A 23247-nucleotide genomic window follows, 5' to 3' on the forward strand; every position below is an offset into this window, starting at 1 on the left:
CCAGTCACCCTTCACGTATGATTTCTAGTTTACTGTGGGCCGGGCTTCCAGCGAAGACTTCTGAAGAGGATATTTTGCCGGAGGGGAGAAATACATCATAGAAAATGAAAGACTTTGGGCTCCCTTCTTGGCTCTGCCTTTCTAAGCTTCAGTGTTCTCATCTGTGAAATGGGGATGAGAACACTTCTCTGACTGGGGAAGTGTGAGCCAAGTGCCCTAGAGAGGCCAGCGCCACCCGCCTGGCTAATGAGTGACCCTGTTGGTGACGAGAGGAGACTGGGTGGTTCCAGGAGCATCAGCCTCTGTGGGGACCCCTCGAGTGCCCCCTCCTTGTGGTTGGGGGCTGAGCCAGCTCACTGGACACCGGTCTTACCGCCCTGGGCAGGAGCTGTACTTACAGATTAAAACCAGGACAGGCCGGGGGACGGAGTATGTGAAGAAACGCCTGCAGTGCGTCACAAAGGGGTCCTCGGGGGCCCTTCGGGAGTCCACCTGGGTGCCAAAGGCGACACTGGCAACCACATCCGTGGTGTAGCAGCTGTAGCACCTGCAGGAGAGAGACCGTTGGGGTTTGGAAAGGACTCTGCCATTGGCCTAGCCACTGGGCACAGTTCTAAAGACACACAGTTCCATCGTCTACCGGCTGGAAAGAGAAGCTTTCTGCAGAGCTGAAGTGAGGGGCGGGAGAGGAGCCCCTGCGATGGGATCCTTTGAGCATGGCAATAGAATTCGGCGGGGGGGATACAAAAACATATCGGATAGCTGATGCAAAAGACTGGGGAGGGAAGGAGAGCATTACTTCCTCAACTGTCAGGCTTCGGGGAGCCTGAATCAACCAGCCACAGTCCAATTCCAAGAAATATGCTCTAAATTTTCCTCTCCGTGGAGGAGGGCAACAGTTTACCCAAAGCCCGTGCATATCGCCCCAAAGCCGTGCAGAGTCCATCCAAAGTCAGGATCGAGTGGTTAATTGATACAGAGCAGGTTGGGATTGATGAATTGACCATCTGGTTGTCTAGTTTTATTAGCTTTGTCCCCCTCTTCCTCCTAATGATGTTACAGCTTTTCTAAGAGTAACAAACCAAAAAGGGCGCTTCACACTCAAATAAATACAAGACAAACTTTGGGACCAGCTTCATGAACATATGTATATTATTACAGAAAACACACGTTGCACTTTAGAAACAAACAGAAGGAAAAGTGTCTGGCAATAGCTCCAGAAGAATTAACCTCTTAGGCTCTAGGAAACCTGCCCTCAAGGGGACGTTTTAAACCAGAACGATGCTTTTTTGGTATCTTGCAGGAGCAGTCAGTGAAGTTATTTCTAAAAAAGTCTACCAACGGGGTATGCATATCCTTTTATAATGAAAAGTTCGTACTTTTATGGCTGGACGGGGAGCACACACGGAGTTCCTTTTCTTCAAGGTTCTATCACCGACAGCTTATCATTAAGGGATAAAGGACATCTCCACATGACTTCTTCTATTTGGACCGCTTTATTGAAAACATTCCTACAATTGATGACACGTGTCCCCGCTGTAGCGAAAACAGTTTGCCTCTGATCCTAGTGGCCCAAGAGTTAAGGGTTTTAGGTTATTTACTTTGCTTTCATAGTTGTTTTTAGCCAACTCACACAGCTCATGACCAGAGAGAAGAGTGTGTGAGAGAATTTTGTAAACACCATGGCAGAATTTGAACGCTGGTGATGGTTATGTTATTACATTATTAGCAATGATAATAAGAACGAGTCAGCTGCTGGCTGACCTGCCTCTCTCGCCCTACTCCTCCTGTGCTGTCAGCCATAACTTAGCCCAGGACGACTGGAGGGGGAAGCCAGATAATCAGTCATTTACATTTGGTGTCCACCGCCAAGCCATGGCTTCTAGGCGGAGCTGCACCCACAATTCTTCTTGCAGTAAAAATACATGGGCTTTCCCCACCTTCACACCCCCCCCCACCAGAACTCTGTCCTCTCTGCCCCCTCCTGCATCTGCAGAGGTCAGAGGGCATGTCCACCCACACACCACTGCCCACTCAAGGCTTCCCTCAACACACCACACCTACCCTGGGCTTTGTTCACATTCTCTTTACATTTTATGCGGGTTTCATTTCTTCTTATTATTCAGCCCACCCATGCTTTTTATGAGCTTCTAGCATTTCCATAGTTTGCTGGTCCCGAGGTAATTGTCCAGCAATTATGTACGGTTACAAGAAGCACAATTCAAAAGCGCGATCTCTCATCTGTCATGTATCCATGTAGCACCCTTACCTCTGGATGTCGAAAGCGTCCCCGGATTCCGCACAGCGTTTTAAGTGAGCAAGGAGCAGATCACAGGCTTGGCTGATTAGGGGAGTCATCTGATAGCAGATAACAAAGGGGTAATTAGGACACCATGCAGGGAGCACACCTAAATTAGCTGCAGATAAAGAGGTTCTGTGTGGCGCTTCCTGGGAAAACAGACATTGTTTTCAAGGTAACTTTCATGACGCTAAGACTCCTGAGGAGGGTCTGAAATTCACAAATATCGTAAAATAGCTGTAAACGTCTATTTTAGCTTAAGCAATCTGTCCTTTTGGAAGCAAAAAGTAGAAAGGATTTAGAGTAAATACTGTGAAATAATTACAAAAATGATCATTAAGTGCTTAGACAGAAATGAGAATCAGTGCTCGGTTTCATGACATTTGGTTAGCATTAGAGAGTCAACAGACCACAATCCATATGTACTCTCTCTGGAATTAGCCCAAATCCATGTTTGCTTGGTTCCAATTACACTTTAGGTCTTCTGCTAGAATATAGAATCGTAGTCTCCAAAGGAACATGAGGTCGTCCATTTCAACTTTTTACTCAATACGAAAATCACTTTTAGAGCTTTTCTGATGGATGGCTATTCATTTCTGCTTCAGCTGCTTAAACCTTTGAATACATATGTGTAAGGGAACCCTTGACATCAAGAGACCTTCCATGCCCACCCAGGAAAATTGCTGAATTTCTTTTTTTTTTTAAATATTAAAATACTTTCATTATGGAAAATGTCTTGCATATGCACACACAGAGAGAATGGTATCTTGAACATTCATGTAATTATTGTCTAGCTTCAACAAGTTTGGATCTCATTTTGGGCTGCTGCCACTTTGACCCCAGAGGCTGGCTCAGGTGGGTGGGGTTCTTTGCGGAGCCTGATGGCTGCCCACGTGATCTTATATTTTTCTCCTGCATGTTTGCAAAGCCGAGTCGGAAATGTCGAGGGGAATCCTTCTAACCAGTGCCCATTCTAGAATAACACCATCACTAAAGCAACATGCCATAACACATTGCTCTGAGCATTTCTTATGGAAAACATTTTTGAAATGTTAAATATGTTCAGATTTTACAATTTTGACACTAGAATGTAACTTCCTGAGGGCAGGGAGGATTTTTGTCTTTTTGTCTCTTTGTCTTTTTGTTCATTTTTATGTCCCCGGAACCCAGAATAATGCCTACTATCACATAGTTATTATTTGTTGAATGAGGGAATGAATTTGAATGATTACTTAAGACCCAGACTTTGCCCTTAAAGTCTTGAGGCTTTAGGGAAAGTTGTAGAATGTTAATCTACTTGTTAGAAGGCGTGTTGTACTGAGCCAAAATCTGGCCCTTCCCACAGCCTCTCACTGGTTTCAGTTGACTTCTTCCACGTGGTGGTGCTTCAGATACTCAGCAAGTGCAGCTCCTCATCTCCTAAACATTGTCCCCCATCCCTTCAACCGCTCCTCGTGCACCACGGTCTGCGCACACTTCTCCATTCTTATCACGCACTCTCTCATCAGTCTTACTCTTGAAAGGCAGCTCCATAAATGGAGCACAGTATTTCAGGTAAGATCCCATACATCGTAAATCAATCACTTCCTTGCATGCCAGTCACAAACCCAGGTGTATGTGGATTTTTTTGAGAAGACACGTAGGACAGGCAAATACAGAGGTTCAGGTCAACAGAAGCTACAAGGCCTCTTTCCATGAATCATCACCACATGCAATTGAGTTTTTGACCCTTCAGACTCCATTCATTAGAAAAGCTTTATATTTGTTACATTTATTGCTGTAAAAAGTCCCGCCGTGTGTTCTGAGTAGAACAATCAACTCCCCTAAAACATTCAGGTGATTGGAGAAGCCTGGCACAGTGGGACAGCCTGGATGGCTGTTGGCCAGATGTTGGAGGGACACATGGCTTTGTTGCACCCTTCGATCCTGTAGGTCTGCAAGCCACCCCGTGTGTTCTGGAGTCTAAGGATAGAACTGTGACACCAGGGGCCCGACTGTTTGCTGTGGGAGCCCTCTCTGGAGGAGATGGTCCTAAGCAGAAGGACACTCCTGGTGAGTAGGAGTGAGCTGTAGGCTAAGCTCAGGGCTGTGTGGGTTCCCAGCGCGGGGACAGTGGCCTGGGCAGCACCATGTGCAGGTCAAGGAGCAGACGTTCAGAGCAGAATACACCCACACACTCAGTGGAGAGATGGCAGAGCATCTGAGATTCTCCCTTGTTGCCAAGACTCCTGGAAGAAGTATCTGGAAACTTCTGAGAAAAAGGACTTTCTGCTCATCCAGCTTCAAGGGCTCAGAGCACTAGAGTGCTTGTACTCAGTGTAGGTAGGCCACGGGGTGTACTCACGCTTTCAAATCTCATCTCCTGTAACATGCGCTATTCCTTCTTGTCCCATCTGAGATTTGCTAAGTGTCCCTTCTAAGCCTTCGTTCGGTTTGTCAGTGTGTATCCAGGGGCAAACTCAGAGCCCGCGGCCCTCCACTAGCCTGCTACTTTAGGCAGCTACAGAATAGGTCAATCATCACTGTTCCTGGTTCTCCAGCCAGCTGTGTGTGAACCTAAGTAAGTCTTCAGCCAGGCAGATCGATAAATTGGCTGGAGAAGTTTGTCAAATGATTTGCCAAAATAGAAGTGGAATCTACCTCGTATGCCTATCCTGAAGTCCACTCAAAACAGGCATGAGAATGGCCATCCTGGGTTATGCTTGGTAACTCTGGGTGGACTCTTCATGACAACTGCATTCTTTTCTAAATGTTCACCCACTGTCAATTTAATCATCCATCAGTGCAAAAGTGTGTGTAAATGGGTCATTTTTAATGGCCTCTGGGCATCACCCTCAAAAAATCTTAGACTACCTTCATGTTTGGAGAACTCTTCTATCTCATCCACATTTCTGTGACTGCCTTCACTGGCCATATTCTTCCATTATTTTAATAAACTTAGTGGTACAAGTGAACTCTATTTTAATAAAATCCCATATACCAGAATTTCTCTTAGATTTATCTCAGAAGAATAAGAACATGGTAAAAAAAGAAAAATACTGTTCGAAAGGAAGTCTTTTTAGATATCAAGCTGACATCTCCCTTAATGTAACAAAAATGCTATGCAACATAAAATTGGATTTACACTCAACTCTTCAGAACCATGCCTTGTGCGTAAAGAGAGGTCCACCTGTACTGAATCCAGTCGTATGCTGGATAGTGCAAAAGGGGGCTGGACCCACCGCCCACCATCGTTTCCTCTGCGTGCTTGTAACTAGAATGCTGTGGCTGACTGGCATGATTGTAATTTTCTACCATGCTCTGCCTGCTGTCTGTTGCACTGAATGGATAATGACATTTTTATTTGGGTTAATGTAATATGAGATGGGGCATGTAATATGAAAAATGTTTTAAGAAGCAATGCAGAGAAAATATTATAAGACTGTGGAGCATGATCTGTATGTTGGCCAATAGGCATCGTTTCAGGCTTTCTTCCTTGCATTATACGCAAGTAGTTATGGAATATTCCCTCTCACACGAGTTGCATACAAAGAAAAGCTCTCTCTGACGGGCTTGCAATCATCTTTATACAATCCACAAGCCCAGCAGTTATTCCCCTAGATTTGCAGACAAGCAGGCATAGGTGGCTTGTGCAAACACACACACACACACACACACACACACACACACACACACACAATGCTATCGTCAGATCTTAATAAAAGATTCTCATTTGATTGTTACGTTTCATCTCTGTAGGATAATGAGAAATTTTTATTTTTGTTTTTTCCCACGTTTTTCATAATGCACGGACATGATACTTATCATCAGATAAAATATTAGCATTATTAGGTTTTAAAAGAATGATTTCTTCTTGGGGATGACAGTCTAGCAGCCACGCCCAGGGAAAAAAGGTTCCCATTTTGCTTCTCTCACCTCTCACATTGGTTGGCTGTATTCTACATGATGCTGTGCGTACGGCTGGTCAGCCATTTGGAAACTAGCAGTCACCATCAAGGGTAAAGTACCACCCTCAGCCTGGGAAAGAAATTCTTCAAGGAAGGAAGTCCTTGCTCACTTGGAGTTGACTGTATTATTAAATCACCCAGTTTAAAAAAATGGGTTGTTGGTTTTTTTTTTGACAGATGGTGTCTGAGGAATTCTAAGTCAAGGTATAGACAGAGGGCAATGGAGTTAATTTAACAAGGTGGAGAGAGCTTTCTGAGTGGTCAAAAGAGACAACTCATGGTATAACGACAAAGAAGGGCTAAGAAATTCTCCTGCTCATAGGCTTTCTTCTCTCCTTTTAGGTGATTCCCAGAATTTTTTCAGTGGTGTTTCCTTCTCTGAGGCTAAGATGCTAACCTTGTTTAAATACACTTGACCCTGGGAGAGCAAATTCTCAAAGCCACTGCCAGTTATTAGATTTCCTTTCCTTGGTACTTTTTAGTTGTGTGACCTTGGGTGAATTGCTCAACCTCAGTGAGTCTATTTCTTCATTTGCAAAATGGGATAATAAGACCTTCTTTGAAGAGTTGTGACAGCGATTAAAAATATGTAAAAGTCTTGGCACTAGAAAGCATGCCAGTTGTCCTCTGGGGGACCCCCCACGCTCCCAGACTGTTTGGATGCCTGGCACCATTTTCTTTCCTCTTATTCCTTACAGACAAGACCATTGGATCCGCCTGTTCTTGCCTCACCATGTTATCACTAGTTCCTTGTCTCTCTCCCTTCATCTTTATCTCCCCATCGACTACTCTAATTCAGGCTTTGCCACCTGTCACCTGGAATATGGCTGTCATCCTGCTTCTTGAGAACAAAGAAGCGTAAGCATCTTTGTAGTCTCAGCACTTTGTATAGTGCCGGACATATAGGTGGAGTAAAAAACAATTTTCAAAGAGCTTCTTAGCCCTCTTTCTTTTCACTTTTCAATCCATTCTGTCCTCAGTCACCAGACTGGTCTAATGAAAATACTTGTTGTCTGTATATCCCCATTGACTGAAGGACATAGCACAAGCTTGTTATCCTAGTTTCCAAAGCCCACTAAGAATTGAATCCTGCCAATAACCATGTGAGTAAGCTTAGCAGATCTTCCCCCAGTCAAGCCTGCAGGTGAGATCACAGCCCAGGCTGACAACTTTGCCACTACATGCAGACACCCTGAAACAGAGGTGCCTGGTGAAGCCATGCCAGATTCCTGACCCACAGAAACCATGAGCTAAAAAAATTTTGTTTTAAGCTGCCAAGTTTTAGGGTAATTTGTTACACCGCAATAGGTAACTAATACACTTTCAATGTCACCCTCTTGTGGCAACTCTTGTATGTTGGCATGTGTTGTTGAAGTTTTCAGTATTTGTTCTATCAGGAATGAGCTCAGTGCAACACATTCAGTTGCATCTCTAGAAATATCTATGCGATGACAGATTGACTGAATGTTCCTTGAGGGCCTTGACATAGAAGGAACATTAATTGATCGAAGAACTCTTCCTTTCTGAGCATGAATGCAGTGCAGTTTGCCGGGAGCTGGCTCTGTATGAAAGACCTGGTGCCTATGCTCATTCTACCTCTTACTTTGGGCAAGTCATTTGAGTCTCTGAACTGGGGTCCTCACCCCCAAACTAGGGGCTAATTGCGGTGCACTACAAAGTCCCTTTCCGTGGATATTCTCGGATCTGAATGAAGTCACTAAGCATCAGATTGAGACAAGTACTTAGGGACCATGGAAAGAGCAGGCAACTTCCTAGTTAGGCACAGTGAAGGGTTGGACCCATGAGCTTCCTACTTGCTCCAATACATCCCATCTGTAAGGAAGTCCTTTTGTATCTCTTTGATGCATTGACTTCAGAATTACACAAAGACCTAAATCTGGTTATTTTTATGTTTCAATAATTTAGTAAAAGTGAGAATTAGAAATTCAGATTATCTGACTCCTGGCTTGTTGATTTGCCTCCAAAATCAGAATCCACATCCCTTTGTTCCTCAGTCAATTTACTTCTAGGTTATAATTGCACTTAAAGCAGCTCTGATGCCATGAACTTGGAAAACAAACAAACAAACACCATTAAACCTTTGGCACCCACTGGAACTTTGGAGAACAGAGTCAGCCCAAAGGCTGGAGAAGACATTTCCTGAGCAGGGAGAGGGAAAGAGAGGGTTTCTTCTGCATTATCACATACTTCTAAATTGAGAGGACCCCTGCACTTCAGTGGTGTGTAGGCAGGGTGACTCATTGGTCTACATATGAAGAGGGATTCAGAAAAGAGCCTGAGCAGAGGACCCCACCCTGAGATTGAAATATGGCCCCTGGGAGCCTCCCCCCCCGGGGGGGGGCATGGAAAGTGGAGACTCCAGAGGGTGACTTGCAGCTGTCCTCTTCTTCTTCTTCTTCTTCTTTTTTTTTTTTACTGTTTTATTCCAATGTTTAACTTGGGATACAACATGGTATATTTATCTTACATGTTATTTTTTAATCTGCTATGTCTTATTGTATTTTTTAAATGTTTTTCTATTATGTTAGTCACCGTACAGTACATCCCTGGTTTCTGATGTAAAGTTAGATGATTCATTAGTTGCGTATAACACCCAGTGCACCATGCAATACGTGCCCTCCTTACTACCCATCACCAGTCTATCCCATTCCCCCACCCCCTCCCCTCTGAAGCCCTCAGTTTGTTTCTCAGAGTCCATAGTCTCTCATGCTTCATTCCCCCTTCTGATTACCCCCCCTTTCTTTATCCCTTTCTTCCCCTACCGATCTTCCTAGTTCTTATGTTCCATAGATGAGAGAAATCATATGATAATTGTCTTTCTCTGCTTGACTTATTTCACTTAGCATTATCTCCTCCAGTGCCGTCCATGTTGCAGCAAATGTTGAGAACTAATTCTTTCTGATAGCTGAGTAATATTCCATTGTATATATGGACCACAACTTCTTAATCCAGTCATCTGTTGAAGGGCATCTCGGTTCCTTCCACGATTTAGCTATTGTGGACAATGCTGCTATGAACATTGGGGTGCATATGGCCCTTCTCTTCACTACGTCTGTATCTTTGGGGTAAATACCCAGTAGCGTTATGGCTGGGTCATAGGGTAGCTCAATTTTTAACTTTTTAAGGGACCTCCACACTGTTTTCCAGAGTGGCTGTACCAACTTGCATTCCCACCAACAATGTAGGAGGGATCCCCTTTCTCCACATCCTCTCCAGCAATTGTTGTTTCCTGCCTTGTCAATTTTTGCCATTCTAACTGGCGTAAGGTGGTATCTTAGTGTGGTTTTGATTTGAATTTCCCTGATGGCTAATGATTTTGAACATTTTTTCATGTGTCTGTTAGCCATTTGTATGTCATTATTGGAAAAGTGTCTGTTCATATCTTCTGCCCATTCTATGATTTGTTTATTTGTTTCTCGCGTATTGAGTTTGAGAAGTTCTTTGTAGATCTTGGATACCAGTCTTTTATCTGTAGCATCATTTGCAAATATATTCTCCCATTCCGTGGGCTGCCTCTTAATTTTTTTGATTGTTTCCTTGGCTGTGCAGAAGCTTTTTATCTTGATGAAGTCCCACAAGTACATTTTATCTTTTGTTCTCTTGCCTTTGAGATGTGTCATTAAAAAGGTTGCTTTGGCCGATGTCGTAGAGGTTGCTGCCTATGTTCTCCTCTAGGATTTTGATGGGTTCCTGTCTCATGTCGAGGTCTTTCGTCCATTTGGAGTTTATCTTTGTGTATGTGTGAGAGAGTGGTCAAGTTTCATTCTTTTGCGTGTAGCTGTCCAATTTTCCCAGCACCATTTATTGAAGAAACTGTCTTTTTTCCACCGGATGTTTTTCCCTGCTTTATCAAAGATTAGTTGCCCAAAGAGCCGAGGGTCCATTTCTGGGTTCTCTATTCTGTTCCATTGGTCTATGTGTCTGTTTTTGTGCCAGTACCATGCTGTCTTTGTGATCACAGCTTTGTAGTACAGCTCGAAATCCAGCATTGTGATGCCCCCAGCTTTGTTTTTCCCTTTTAACAATTCCTTGGTGATTCAGGGCCTTTTCTGGTTCCACACAAATTTATGGACTACTTGTTCCAGTTCTTTGAAAAATGTCATCAGTATTTTGATCGGGATAGCATTGAAAGTGTAGATTGCTCTGGGTAGCATGGACATTTTAACTATGTTAATTCTTCCGATCCATGAGCATGGAATATTTTTCCATCTTTTTGTGTCTCCCTCAATGTCTTTCAAGAGTGATTTATAGTTTCTAGAATATAGGTCCTTTACGTCTCTGGTTAAGTTAATTCCAAGGTAACGTATGGTTTTTGGTGCAATTATAAATGGGATGGATTCCCTAATTTCTCTTTCTTCAGTCTCATTATTCATGTATAGAAATGCAACTGATTTCTGAGCATTGATTTTGTATCCCGCCACATTACTGAATTGCTCTATCACTTCTAATAGTTTGGGAGTGGATTCTTTTGGGTTTTCCATATAGAGAGACATTTTTCCATATAGAGAGACATTTTTTCCATATAGAGAGACATTTTGACTTCTTCTTTGCCGATTTGGAGACCTTTTATCCCTTTTTGTTGTCTGATTGCTGTTGCAAGGACTTCTAGTACTATGTTGAATAATAGTGGCGAGAGTGGGCATCCTTGTCATGTTCCTGATCTTAAGGGAAAGGCTTCCAGCTTTTCCCCATTGAGAATGATATTTGCTGTAGGCTTTTCATAGATGGTTTTTATGAGATTGAGGAATGTACCCTCTATCCCTACACTCTGAAGGGTTTTAATCAGGAAAGGATGCTGTATTTTGTCAAATGGTTTTTCTGCATTTATTGAGAGAATCATATGATTTCTGAATTTTTCTTTCTGGATAAAATCTAAGACCCCGATCAATTTGCGAATGTTGAACCACCCTTGCATCCCAAGCATGAATCCCACTTGGTCATGATGGATAATCCTTTTAATGTACTGTTGGATTCTATTAGCCAGGATCTTGTTGAGGATTTTGGCATCCATATTCATTAGGGAAATCGGTCTGTAATTCTCCTTTTTGATGGGGTCTTTGCCTGGTTTGGGGATCAAGCTAATATTGGCCTCATAGAATGAGTTTGGTGGCTTTCCTTCTGTTTCTATTTTTTGAAATAGCTTTAGGAGAATAGGTATTATTTCTTCTTTGAATGTTTGGTAGAATTCCCCAGGAAAACCGTATGGGCCTGGAGTTTTGTTTTTTGGAAGGTTGTTTATCACTGACTCAATCTCTTCATAATTAATTGGCCTGTTTAAAAAAATCAATTTCTTCCTGTTTCAGTCTTGGTAGTTTATAGGTTTCCAGGAAGGCCTCCATCTCTTCCAGATTGCTTAATTTATTGGCATAAAGCTGTTGATAAAAGTTTCTAATAATCCTTCCAATTTCATTGGTGTTGGTTGTGACCTCTCCTTTTTCATTCATAATTTTACTAATTTGGGTCCTTTCTCTATTCTTTTGGATAAGTCTTGCCAGTGGTCTGTCAATTTTATTGATTCTCTCAGAGAACCAGCTTCTAGTTCTGTTGATCTGCTCTACTGTACTCCTGGTTTCTAATTCATTCATTTCTGCTCTAATCTTGGTCAACTGCTTCCTCGTGCGTGGATTAGGTCTGTCCCTCTGTTGCTGTTCCAGCTTCTTGAGGTGAGAATATAAAAACTGCATTTTAGATTTTTCTATTCTTTTGAGTGAGGCTTGGATGGCTATGTATTTCCCCCTTAGGACTGCCTTTGCAGTATCCCATAGGTTTTGGACCGTTGTGTTTTCATTCTCGTTGGTCTCCATAAATTGTTTAAATTGATTTTTGATTTCCTGGTTTATCAAATCATTCCTGAGCAGGAAGGTTCTTAGTCTTCAAGTGTTTGAGTTTCTCCCAAATTTTTCCTTGTGGTTGAGTTCCAATTTCAGAGTGTTGTGGTCTGAGAATATGCAGGGAATAATTTCAGTCTTTTGATATCGGTTGAGACCTGTTTTGTGTCCCAGAACATGGTCTATTCTTGAGAATGTTCCATGGGCATTAGAATAGAATGAGTATTCTTTGGTTCTGGGGTGTAGTGTTCTATGTATATCTATGAGGTCCAACTCGTCAAGTATGGCATTCAAAGCCCTTGTTTCTTTGTCGATTTTTTGCCAGGGTGTTCTGTCTATTTCTGATAGTGGAGTGTTGAGGTCCCCTACTATTAACGTATTTTTATCTGTATGTCTCTTTATTCTGGTTAAGAGTTGGTTTGTGTATCTTGCTGCTCCCCTGTTGGGGGCATATATATTTATAATTGTCATATCCATTTGTTGGATACATCCTTTAAGAATAATATAGTGCCCTCTGTGTCTCTAACTATAGTCTTTAGTTTAAAATCCAATCGGTCTGATATGAGAATTGCTACCCCAGCTTTCTTTTGAGGTCCATTGGTGTGAAAGATGGTATTCCATCCCTTTACTTTCAGTCTGAATGTATCTTTAGGTTCAGAATGAGTCTCTTGTAGACAGCAAATGGATGGGTCGTGTCTTTTTATCCAGTCTAAAACCCTGTGGCGTTATGGGAGCATTTAGGCCATTCACATTGAGACTGAGCAGCTGTCCTCTTCTGCTCCTGAAGTGTCTGTTGCATGATCTAGGGGAAGTCTCGCATCCTGCAGGCTGAATGGCTGAAACCCCCTTCCTTACTCCCTCACTTTCAAGTACTTAATAGCTCCTTGCCCTCCAGTGAAGCTTGCACCAAACCCTCCCCTGGCACAGAACTCTCTGTGCCTCAACCTACTTTTCCAGTTTTCTCTAACTAATCCCTTACATGTACCCTGTGTTCCAGCCAATTTGTACTCCTCTATTCCCTGAACACATCCTGTACTTTTTGTCCAGATGCCTTTGTTCCTGTAGCTCATTCCGCTTGCAACGTACCTTTTCCCTCTGTCAAAGCTCAGTAAAATCTTCAGGACTCACTTCCCATGCTATCCCCTGCTTGCCCCCCAAAGTGGCTTCTGATGCTCGAAAGGGGACGTGAACTCTGTCACCGTTTTCCACTACTTGGTAATAATGTAGGATTTATGCACTTTGTTGCCCTTCTACATTATAAACCCCTTAAAGAGAGGAACTAATAAATCTTCATTGAATTTTATGAATTTAATGTTTCATTCTATTTGGCACTCTTAGACCTGTGGGCAATGTTGTTTTGGAACTGATGTCAGAGCGGGATTTTCTGAATAAATAAGGGTCAGCTAATGGGAATGGGAGATGGTATTTAAACATACTGTTGACTTTAAAAATAATAAAAAATAATAATACCTTAAAGTGCTTTAAACTGGTAGCTAACAAATGTAAAATTAATACCAGTTAACAAAACTTACTACCTCCTCCTGCCACCCAGATATTAAAAACATCCATGGCTTATTTTGATGCAGAATTTCCTGCTGATAAGTATCAGCTCTAGCCATCTAGGTGATTAATCAAGTGTCATTTCTAATAAGTCAGTGGTTCCTGTCAAGAGTTGTGACCAGTTAGAACTCACCCCAATGAGGAGGTGGCTGGTGGCGTTGCCGAGCAACAGCCAAGCTGGGAGGCACAGTGAGATGCTCGTTTAGATTTCACCAGTGGCAAGTCAGAGTGACATTATGATTCTGGCAAAGGAAAGCCAAATTATAACCCAGGATGGGGTGCCCGTGATGAGGAGTGTGTTTTCTTTTAAATGCAAATGGAAAAGGAACATTTTAACCAGAATTTAAACAGTCCATCATTATACCGATTTTAATTAGGAGATTAGGTGTCAGTGGAATACAACTGTGTCGAAGGATAATGGTCTCTTGCTGCTAGATAAATACCCAGACATTCTGGAAAATGGGCAACTGGTCAGGCAGAGACAATGTATTTTTGGAATCTGAAGTATTTATTACCACAGCCACACTTGGTTGTAATGACTTTCATTTTTATTGTTTGGAAGGATTAAGAAATAAAAGCAAATGTTAAAAATAGACTGCTGGAGGCTCATGCAGCCGAGAGAGCGCCGCTTGCTGCAACGTTATTGGGAGAGCGGGTTCTGTTCTAGAAGCCCTCGTGCACGATCGTCTGAAGAGTGTACAGTGAAAATTTAAAGGCCAAGCCAAACCGTGATAAAGACTGTAATCCTGCGAAGACTTTTGCACTGAAATGATCGCAGCTATGCATTTACTCATAAGCTGGCTATATCAACTTAAATTTTTTAAAATTGTAGTCATTCTGGAGTAATATGTCTTCTCCAAGGCAGGAAAGGCCTAGAGGGGATAATAACCACATCTGCCTCCTCCTTTAAGATTCATACATTATTGACTATGCCTTCCTGACAGGAAACATCTGGATGAAAGTGAAAAATTAGGCAGAGCGCTGGATCCTTGGCGACTGTGAGAGATACCAGACTTCCCTGTCAGTCTGGCTTTTCTTTAACTGAGTCCCGATGCACAAAGATACAAGTGGCTCGTTTACTGTTGAGTGACACACCCAGCCAGGCTCAGGCTCTTCTGCCTGAAGCTTCCAGCTCTCCCGTATCTGCTCAGTGGGTCACCATCAGCTTAGTGATGTGGGGGAATGAGGAAATACCCAGTCCTTCCATGGTGCTTTGAGGACTGAGAAGACACGAGCCACCATATTGCGTAGGATCCATGGTCCATCCAGTTTGGAGCCTGGTCTCTGCTAGAGGCACTTAAAAATGGCATCCCCCATGGACTTTACCACCAAAGTCACAGTGCCCCATGGCCTCATTTCTCCCAGTAGCTGGCTTTGACGTTAACGACCTGTGTTTTCACCTACTAAAAACTTACTTGAGCCCAGAACAAACAAGGTGAAACAGATTTCTTCACACACTCTCCCAACACATTAATATGCTAAGGTACATAGCAAATCTCTCAGAAGATGGCTGTCGGGGGCGCCTGGGTGGCTCAGTCAAAACGTGTCTGACTTTAGCTCAGGTCCTGGTCTCAGGGTCCTAGGATTGAGCCCCACTTCCAGCTCCCCACTCAGCAGGGAGTCTGCTTCTCCCTCTCCTTCTCCCTCTGCCCCTCCTCCTGCTTGTGCTCTCTCTCTCAAATAAATAAATAAAATTTTAAAAAAAGATGGTTGACAATGTTTTATGGAATTGTATGACCATAGGCCCTTTTCAGTCCTCAACGATTTTAAATCCTTTTCCTTGGTAGTAATTCATGGCTTGAAAGTTCATAGCTTGAAAGTTCATTATCAAGATGCTTTTTTCTTAAACGTATTATTTTATTCTTGGTTACACTGGAAGTTAGCTGCCACTTTTGTGCTGACTTACACAATCTTAGGAGAGTCTTAGAAACTTATTCTAATTGACTTAATATTTGTAAAAACAGAAGAGCTTAGAGGAATTTACAAATGTGTAGATTTCATGGTATGCTCCCTTTTTCAGGTGAATGATAAAATTTAAAAATAAAATTAGTGCTAACCTGGGTCCCCAGGGAATCCCCATTATTTATTCAGAGAAGAATTAATTTAGCTCCAGTTTTGTTTCCTAAGATTAAATCTATTTACTTTCTGACCCGTAATAAAGTTTTACACAACCCCAGGGTTACTCATTAATAGTCTTTGGTAGAGAATCTAGCATAAGACTCCAAAAATCTCAATAAATCTACTGGTTGCCTTTTTAAAAAAATTAATCTTTTAGGAGACAGGGTGAACACTCTGGCAGGTCAACTGGGCAAAATATTCCCTAATAAAAAAAAAATCCATTGTTTTCCCAGCAGTGCTCAGCAATCCTGTGATATAAACCTCAATAGCTTGCCTGTCATGGGACTGATTTCGGTGGCCTCTTTTTCTGGAATCAGGAATGCAGCAACCAAATTTTCATCAGTGCTTTCTTTATCTTTCTATGTTATCCCTAACCTGAAGCCAAAAACCAGTTTTATTTTAAATAAAAAATACGGCTTTGCGATTTAATGCTGATTTTATTTTATTTTATTTTATTTTTATTTTTTAAAGATTTTATTTATTTATGTGACAGAGAGACAGCCAGCGAGAGAGAGAACACAGCAGGGGGAGTGGGAGAGGAAGAAGCAGGCCCACAGCGGAGGAGCCCGACGTGGGACTCGATCCCGGTACGCCGGGATCACGCCCTGAGCCGAAGGCAGACGCTTTAACGACTGCGCTACCCAGGCGCCCCTAATGCTGATTTTAAAGTAACTTTCAAGCATTGCTGACCAAGGCTGCCTGACATGCACATGGATAAGGACGGTGCCTTCTCGGCCCTTTGAATATTAATGACCCTTCCAGACCCAGGTAGGAGAGGGTATAGACAGCCAAGGTGCTAACGGAAACAAGCTGCAGAATTCCAAGGGAAAACAAATCTTTATTTCAAGAATAAATTCTGAAGTTTGGTAAGCCACTTATGAATTCAGCAAGGAATGGAGATATTGATATTGCAGAGCTCTCTCGGGCAAAACGGACTCAGGTGTCCATAATCAACTGGAGAGCAGGCTCAGGTCTGTGTCTAAGCTTCTCTTGTCGTCTCTGCCTCCGCCGCCCCGTGTCCCTGTGTGCCTCCCTCTCCTATGTCTCTGGGACCTGCTTTTTCTATTTCAGCATGTTTGAGAAAGCCAGCGATGTGCCTCATCCCCTTATTTAACTTTTCCTTGATAAAATTATTCCCTTTTATTTTTCTTTTATCTTAGTCTTAACATATATCCTTCAGTAGAAAGCTTCCTGGCTCTTTGATTCTCCATCCAGCCAGCCAGCCAGCCAGCCAGCCAGCAAATCACTACTGAGTACATGTTATGTGCCTATTGCTATGCAGTTAATGGTAGAGAAAAGAGTAGAGTAAATGGGCTTTTAGCTGGCAGTAATGCTACAGAGAAAAATAGAGCAGGGAAGGGGGGTCAGGGTTCTGGGGCTCAGCTCCTACAAGTCTGGGGAAGCCTGGGGTCTTTGATGGTCAGGTGAGGGACCAAGAGGAAGACCCACACCAATGCTTTCCACTCTGGCTCTTATCAGAATTATGGTAGGGACCTTGTAAAACATACAGGTTCTCAGTCCCCCGTAGAAGTTCCCATTCTGTACGTCCTAGAATTGTGTGTTTTAACAAGGATTCTAGGTGATTCTGGTGTAGCCCTTGGTCACACAGGGTTTGAGAACCAGTGACTTAGGGAGCAAAGGCCAATGGGAGGTTAAAGACCAAAGAAGCATCCAGAAACCTAGAGGGTCACTTAGGCTGGGGGAGGAGGTAGTCAGGGGCACTAAGTCTGGCACCCTGCCCTCCCTTCCTCCTCCCCTCCACCCATCTTCCACAGAATAGCAACTACCCCCTTGTCATAACCTCCCTCCTGTCTACACCCTGGTGCGGAGTGACGCTCCAGGCTCAGAGTCCCAAACCTCGCTCTTTAGATTCTAAGGGAAGCTGCCTGTGGAATGAGGAAAACTCTTTTCTCTCCCAAGAATGTTTAGCTTCCAAAACCAATGTCTCAATAGGCCTTGAGAAATCCCGATGTGCGTGTAGGTCAAAACTGAGCACTGACCTCCTTGCTCCGGAAGGCATCCCTGCCTCCTTCTGAAGCAACACACCCCCTGATTCAGTGCAGGAAGGAGGAGCCCGGGGACACTATTTGTAGAGCACAGCGCACACAGACATTGCTTTTATGTTTGAAAATATTATCTCTGCCCCATAGTTTTTTGTGCTGGTGTCCCTTCCTACCTAAATAGCATTTAACACCTTTGGCTGCTCCTTCCTCCTTGAAATACATTTCCCTTCCACACTCTCCTGGGCTTCTATGGCAGGCCGCTCTTCCTGAGTCTTACTCCTAGGCGTCTCCTCCGCCCCTCACTTGAATATGCCTCTCGCCACCACCCTCTTCTCTTCCTATACTGCACGCACTGTGGGCGTGACCGCGCCTGTGTCTGCGTTTTTGGGGATCGTCTCTCTTGCCCTTCTCTCTTGAGCTCCTGGTCTGCAGTCAACTACTTCCTGATGCATCTATTTAGATGCCCCCCCCAAGACCCTCAGACTCCCCCAGTCTAAATGTTCCAGAGGTGGGGAGAAAGGTGACTGTTGTTGCCCCTGGAATGACATCCTTTCTAATGGAAACCCAAGAACTTAAATTCAACTATATTGAGTGGAAAGATTTTCAATAAAGTTTACAGGTAGTCTTTGTTAAGTAATGGGGCAGAACTAAAGCAAAACCCGGGGAATCTAGTCTATGAAATTTCTCCCCACCTCCCTTCCCCCTCCCCTACACTCTCTGCCTCCCTCCCTGCCATCTATGACCTCTCCCTTTCCCCTAGGTAACTTAGTGCAATAAACCACTTGGAGGAACTCTATTTTCTGCAACGATGGATCCTAGGAGCACTGAATTTGTTTCGGAAACGACGTTCTATAAGTTTCTGGAGTATACCCTATAAAGTGCTGAAGAAATCTAGACCTTGGAAAAAGATCTGGATTTATTATTTTTTTCCAAAGAAACATAGTTCAAATCTGTTGAGAAAACTTTTTTCCTTTTCTTGCTTACTTTAAAAGAAAATCAGCTACCCCTCATCCATTTCTTTTTAACAAGGGATGAGATCCTGCGTCTGCAATGCTGCCCACAAGTCCCTGTTCACTCATGAATGAAGAAATTTGACGCGACACGCTTGAACTAGTGATGTCAACCCTCAGTTTACCTACTTCTCTTCCCCTCCCCTCCTTCTGGTTACCTCAACATTTTTGTGACTACATGTAATAAAGGTGCCACTCCCCCCGCCTTGTTTGGGTGGTCAGCCTACTGCTTTGCAATTTTTAAAGAAGCAGGCCCTTCCTTGAAACAGACCCTCACCCGAAATCTCAGTATGTAACACAGCGGAGCATGGCACCGGGCGCGTTGCTCCAGCTGAGACCGCCCTGCCTTGCGTTTCCCTGGGGGGAACTTACCCAGCGCTGGCTTTACGTGAGCATCACCTGGGGAGCTGCAAAACCTCGCAGACCCGGGCTGCATTCCAAACCAGACCGATTTAATCAGAACTTCGAGATGTGGGACCCAGACAGCCCTGGTTTTCAAAGCTCCCAGGTGATTCCCATGTGAACCTGCGGCTGGGGACGGCTGTGTCTCCTGCTCCCCGTGCCCGCCTGGGTCAGACTGGGGCCTGGACGATGGAATGGAGTGTGCGTGGGCAGCCCTCCTAGGATCTGGGTCCATCCTGGCGCTGCCGTGTCCCCTTCTGGGGGAAGTATTAGCAGGCCCACACGACCGGATGGTGGAGCTGCGTTTCTCCAAGGGCTTTACGGTAAGAAAGGAGAAATGTGTACTTCCTCTGTGTGAAACGTGTTTCCATACCCCAGTCGGTTCCAAACTTAGGCAGAAAAGACAGAAGTGTTGCTTCTGATCCCCCTAGGTTTCCACAGAGGCTCTGTTTGCAACCCTTTCCTTCCCCCGCCCTCCAGATAGCCCCTGGGACGGTCCTAAGGAGCCCTAGAACAATGTTCAAAAATCACATGTAGGTAAGAGAAGTGGGCCATCGGAGTGGAGAACCATGTTTTGGACCTGGGTTTGCATGCTGGCTGTGCCACTTACAAGCTGTGTGACATGGAGCTCGTTACTTAATCTCTCTGTGCCTCAGTTTCCTTATCTGTGCAATGAGGGTGATCCTAATAGTAGTGGCCTCACAGGGATGTGGTGGGGATTAAGTGTGGGGAGACAGGAAGGCCTGGGTGTGGTGCCTGGCACAGATAAGGGCTTGGTGGGTTTCAGCTGGAGCTCTAAACTCAGCTTACCTGCTGCCCTCACTGAACATGGGCAGGATCACTGGTTTCTGAGTGCGTTTTATTGGATGGGGTTAGTTATGAAGTATGGGACCTCTCTTATCCTGGGGGACTTCAGAGGATTTGTAGGAATTCAACAGGACTGTATGGGTGAGCATCTTGAGTTTAAGGGTAGCTTTCATTTATTGACTTGAAGACAGACCGCTCTGAGCCCAGGCTTTCTGGAACAGCTAGACATGGTGGATGGTTCTGGAAGGATGCTTGCTCTGGACTTGCCCAGGTACTTGGGACTCTGAGTCAGTCCCTGAGCACTTCACATCAGAAGGGCTCAAGTGCTTGGCCCCCCAAATTCTTATAGAATTCAGGCCACGCACCGAAGCCGGACCAGCAATTGGTAAAGATCAAGTGTGAGAGAACTTGGCTGAGAGGCAGGACAGACCGCCGGAAGCAAAGGGCGGGTCTCTGGGTGGGGGAAGGAGGAAGCCCAGGGTTTTATAGAGCCGGCAGCATGTTGTGTTCCTGTCCCACTGACTTGTCTTCTGAGGTTAACCTGGGCCTGCCTGTGTGCCTAGAGTTCACTCCAGCCCCGCCATCCACGGCCCTCTCCTCCCTACTCCAGCTAGTTCACAGCTCACCTCGTTTCAAGCTGTTCTCTGTTTGCTCACTATGTAAAAGGCCCCTCTCTGTTCAGAGGCCTCCACATCACTGGGAGTTTGTTAGAAACACAAAATCTCAGCAGCCGCCCCCCCCCCCGCTCCCCTCCCCCGACTTGCTGAATTAGAATCTGCATTTTAACAAGATGCCCCGGCCATCCATCAGACACAGGAGGATGAGAGGCATGGTTCAGGTTTTCTCCTGGGTGGCCCCAAAGTGCCTGGGGCAGAGTCTTGAGACCTTGAAGGAGGGCCAGACATGCTTGTTGACTCACAGTTGCTCTCACAATGTGAGAGCCTGGGGAAGTGGAACCCACCCCAATACACTACCCGGGCCTTTGTGTGTCCTAGGGAGGTTTGAAGGCCCCTGTGGGCAGGACATTTTAATGTGCCACGTGGACAAGGGATGCCACAGGAACCCTCTCTCCATCACTATTTGGAGAGAAGAACCGTAAGAGGTGAGTTTGCATTCCCTGGGTCTTACCTCATTCAGCTTTTCAGGACTGAAAGCTGAAGTCAGGACACTTCTGACCTCTTCCCATCTCCTGTCACGTAAAAACAGGATGCTGTCCATTACTGGTTTGGACTCCAGACCTGACACCTGAGAGGAACAAGCAGAGGATTAGGACACGAGGGAGGGAGCCAAAGCCCCCTTGGTGACAATACGAGGGAGGGAGCCAAAGCCCCCTTGGTGACAATACGGGTCTACGGCAAACACTCTGGGTCAAGTCCACCAATGACCCACAGACAGGAGATTTCTCTTGCAAGGGTGGGGAGGAAGCATGGAAAGGCTCACAGATCATGATCCAAAGATGCAGGGCTGAGGGCCCGGGGGCTGCAGATGGGTAGACTTGGCTGACCCAGTTCCACCCTTTACAAAGTAAGTCAGCGGCTTCCATGCGTCCTGCAGTCCCTCTGCAGAGAGAGGGTTCCCTGAGGACCAAACAGCAGGCTCCTTGGAGATGGGCTTGTCTTTCCTGGGATCGAGTTTCATGTCCGAACTTGGTGGCAAGGGGTTTTGTATGGCTGCATTGGTTATGTTGGGCCAGGAGGTGACAGACTTGTGTCTCTGGGTCTTTGGGGACATGCGTGTGTGTGTGTGGGGGGGGAGAACATGGGGAGCGTGGCAGTAGGGACAGGGAAAAACAAGGGAATCTTTCAGAAGCTTGTCCCAACAGAGCTGCTTCTAAGAGAACTCCTGTCACTGTGTTTCTGGACTCTTCTATTCATTCGTTTTTCTCATTCAGCAAACATTTGTTGGGTCTCATGTGCAAGGAGTTGGCTACACAGTGTCGAATAAAGAAGGCGTTTCAGTGGCCCTCAAGGAGCTGACAGTCTCTTGGGGATGCAGACAGGAAGCCTCTACACTAACAAATACGGGTGTTATAAGAGAGAAATAGAGCCAGGTGAGAGAATGATAGGCCTAACGGCCAGGAAGGCCTCTCTGAGGGGAGCTGTTCAAGCTGAGTCTGAAAGCATGCAAACACGAGGTCTCCTCACCCTTCTTCCCAGACCGTTCTGTTCCATCTTGAAACCAGCTACTCCTACCAGGTCACCAAAACGGGTTCCCCCAGCTGGTCGGAGTGCCCCCAGACCCAGGGCTGTGGGGTACAGAAAGGCAGGGGGATTGGAAGACCAAGCACTCTTTGGCGCCTCATGTGATGGACACTTTTGCTATTTCTTTTCACTGTTTTATAGTTGAAATATGAAGCCAGCCATCATAATTCAAAAGCATGGTAAAAACTCGTGTTTAGAGGAAAATTATAATTTTCAGATAAAATATGAACATTCAAAATAAGCTATAAAACGTAACTGCAAAGTATCTAGGGAGAATTTAATTATATAGTAGAACGAAGCTGCTGAGATATTTTTCTGCAGAGAAATCCCTCTCCCTATTTAGAATGAAATTCTTTAGGAGTGCCATGGTCACTGTACAGAATCGTACTTTCATGGAATTTTGGGACCATGACCCGTTTGTTTGGGTTCCAGAGTCAAAGGAGGAAACGGTACATTATGTAAATTGAAATATTGGCAAATACCCAGTCCTGGGCCTCACTACGTGTAACAAAGCATTTCACTCCAAGGAGAGCTGGGTAGTGGTTTCTGGGGCTCTGAAGGAACAGAATATAGTAGAGGTAAGAGTCATGGTTGATTGGATCTTGCATCTGTCCTTCAGACCTAAGGATTGGTCAGACCTAAGGATTGGATCCATGAGATTTTTTTGACCTTGCACGCAGAGGACAAATCTAATCTTCCACATAATATGTCAGCATTGTCCTCAAATATCTCCCTCATCTGCCTGCCATGCTAATGCTCTCCTTTCAGCCTACAGCTACCATTAGAATTCTCCACTTTGTGATGGGAAATTTTGGGGCATTGGTTAGACTCATGTTTTCATTTCTAGAGATGACGCTGTAAGAGGGAGAGCAGCTGGATCGGTCACTTCAGAAGAGCAGTGGGATGGTGAGGAGACAGTTTGACAGATTTTTGGAATGTGTAGCTGGAAAGAGAAGACTTGGAAGTTCAGAGAGTGGAACGTAGGATACACTGTAAAAATACTTAATGAATGCATATTATGTGGAAGAGGAAATTCGGGTTGTTTCGGTGA

At 44.5% G+C, this 23247-nt stretch overlaps 1 protein-coding gene across 2 annotated transcripts in view; it reads right to left on the bottom strand.

The window, feature by feature from the left end:
- Positions 1-23247, bottom strand: part of TBXAS1 (thromboxane A synthase 1) — a 160602-nt gene that overhangs the window by 50602 nt on the left and 86753 nt on the right. For both annotated transcript variants that reach the window (XM_045792528.2, XM_087860790.1), the window contains 3 exons: positions 21124-21240; positions 2270-2358; positions 399-547 (listed from right to left, as the gene is read on the bottom strand). In XM_045792528.2, coding sequence (XP_045648484.2) covers positions 399-547; positions 2270-2358; positions 21124-21240 — 355 coding nt within the window. The remainder of the gene's footprint in view (positions 1-398; positions 548-2269; positions 2359-21123; positions 21241-23247) is intronic.

The sequence above is a fragment of the Ursus americanus genome, chromosome 3, assembly GCF_024610735.1.
Source record: "Ursus americanus isolate L20-20 chromosome 3, mUrsAme1.1.p, whole genome shotgun sequence".
Lineage (NCBI taxonomy): Eukaryota > Metazoa > Chordata > Mammalia > Carnivora > Ursidae > Ursus > Ursus americanus.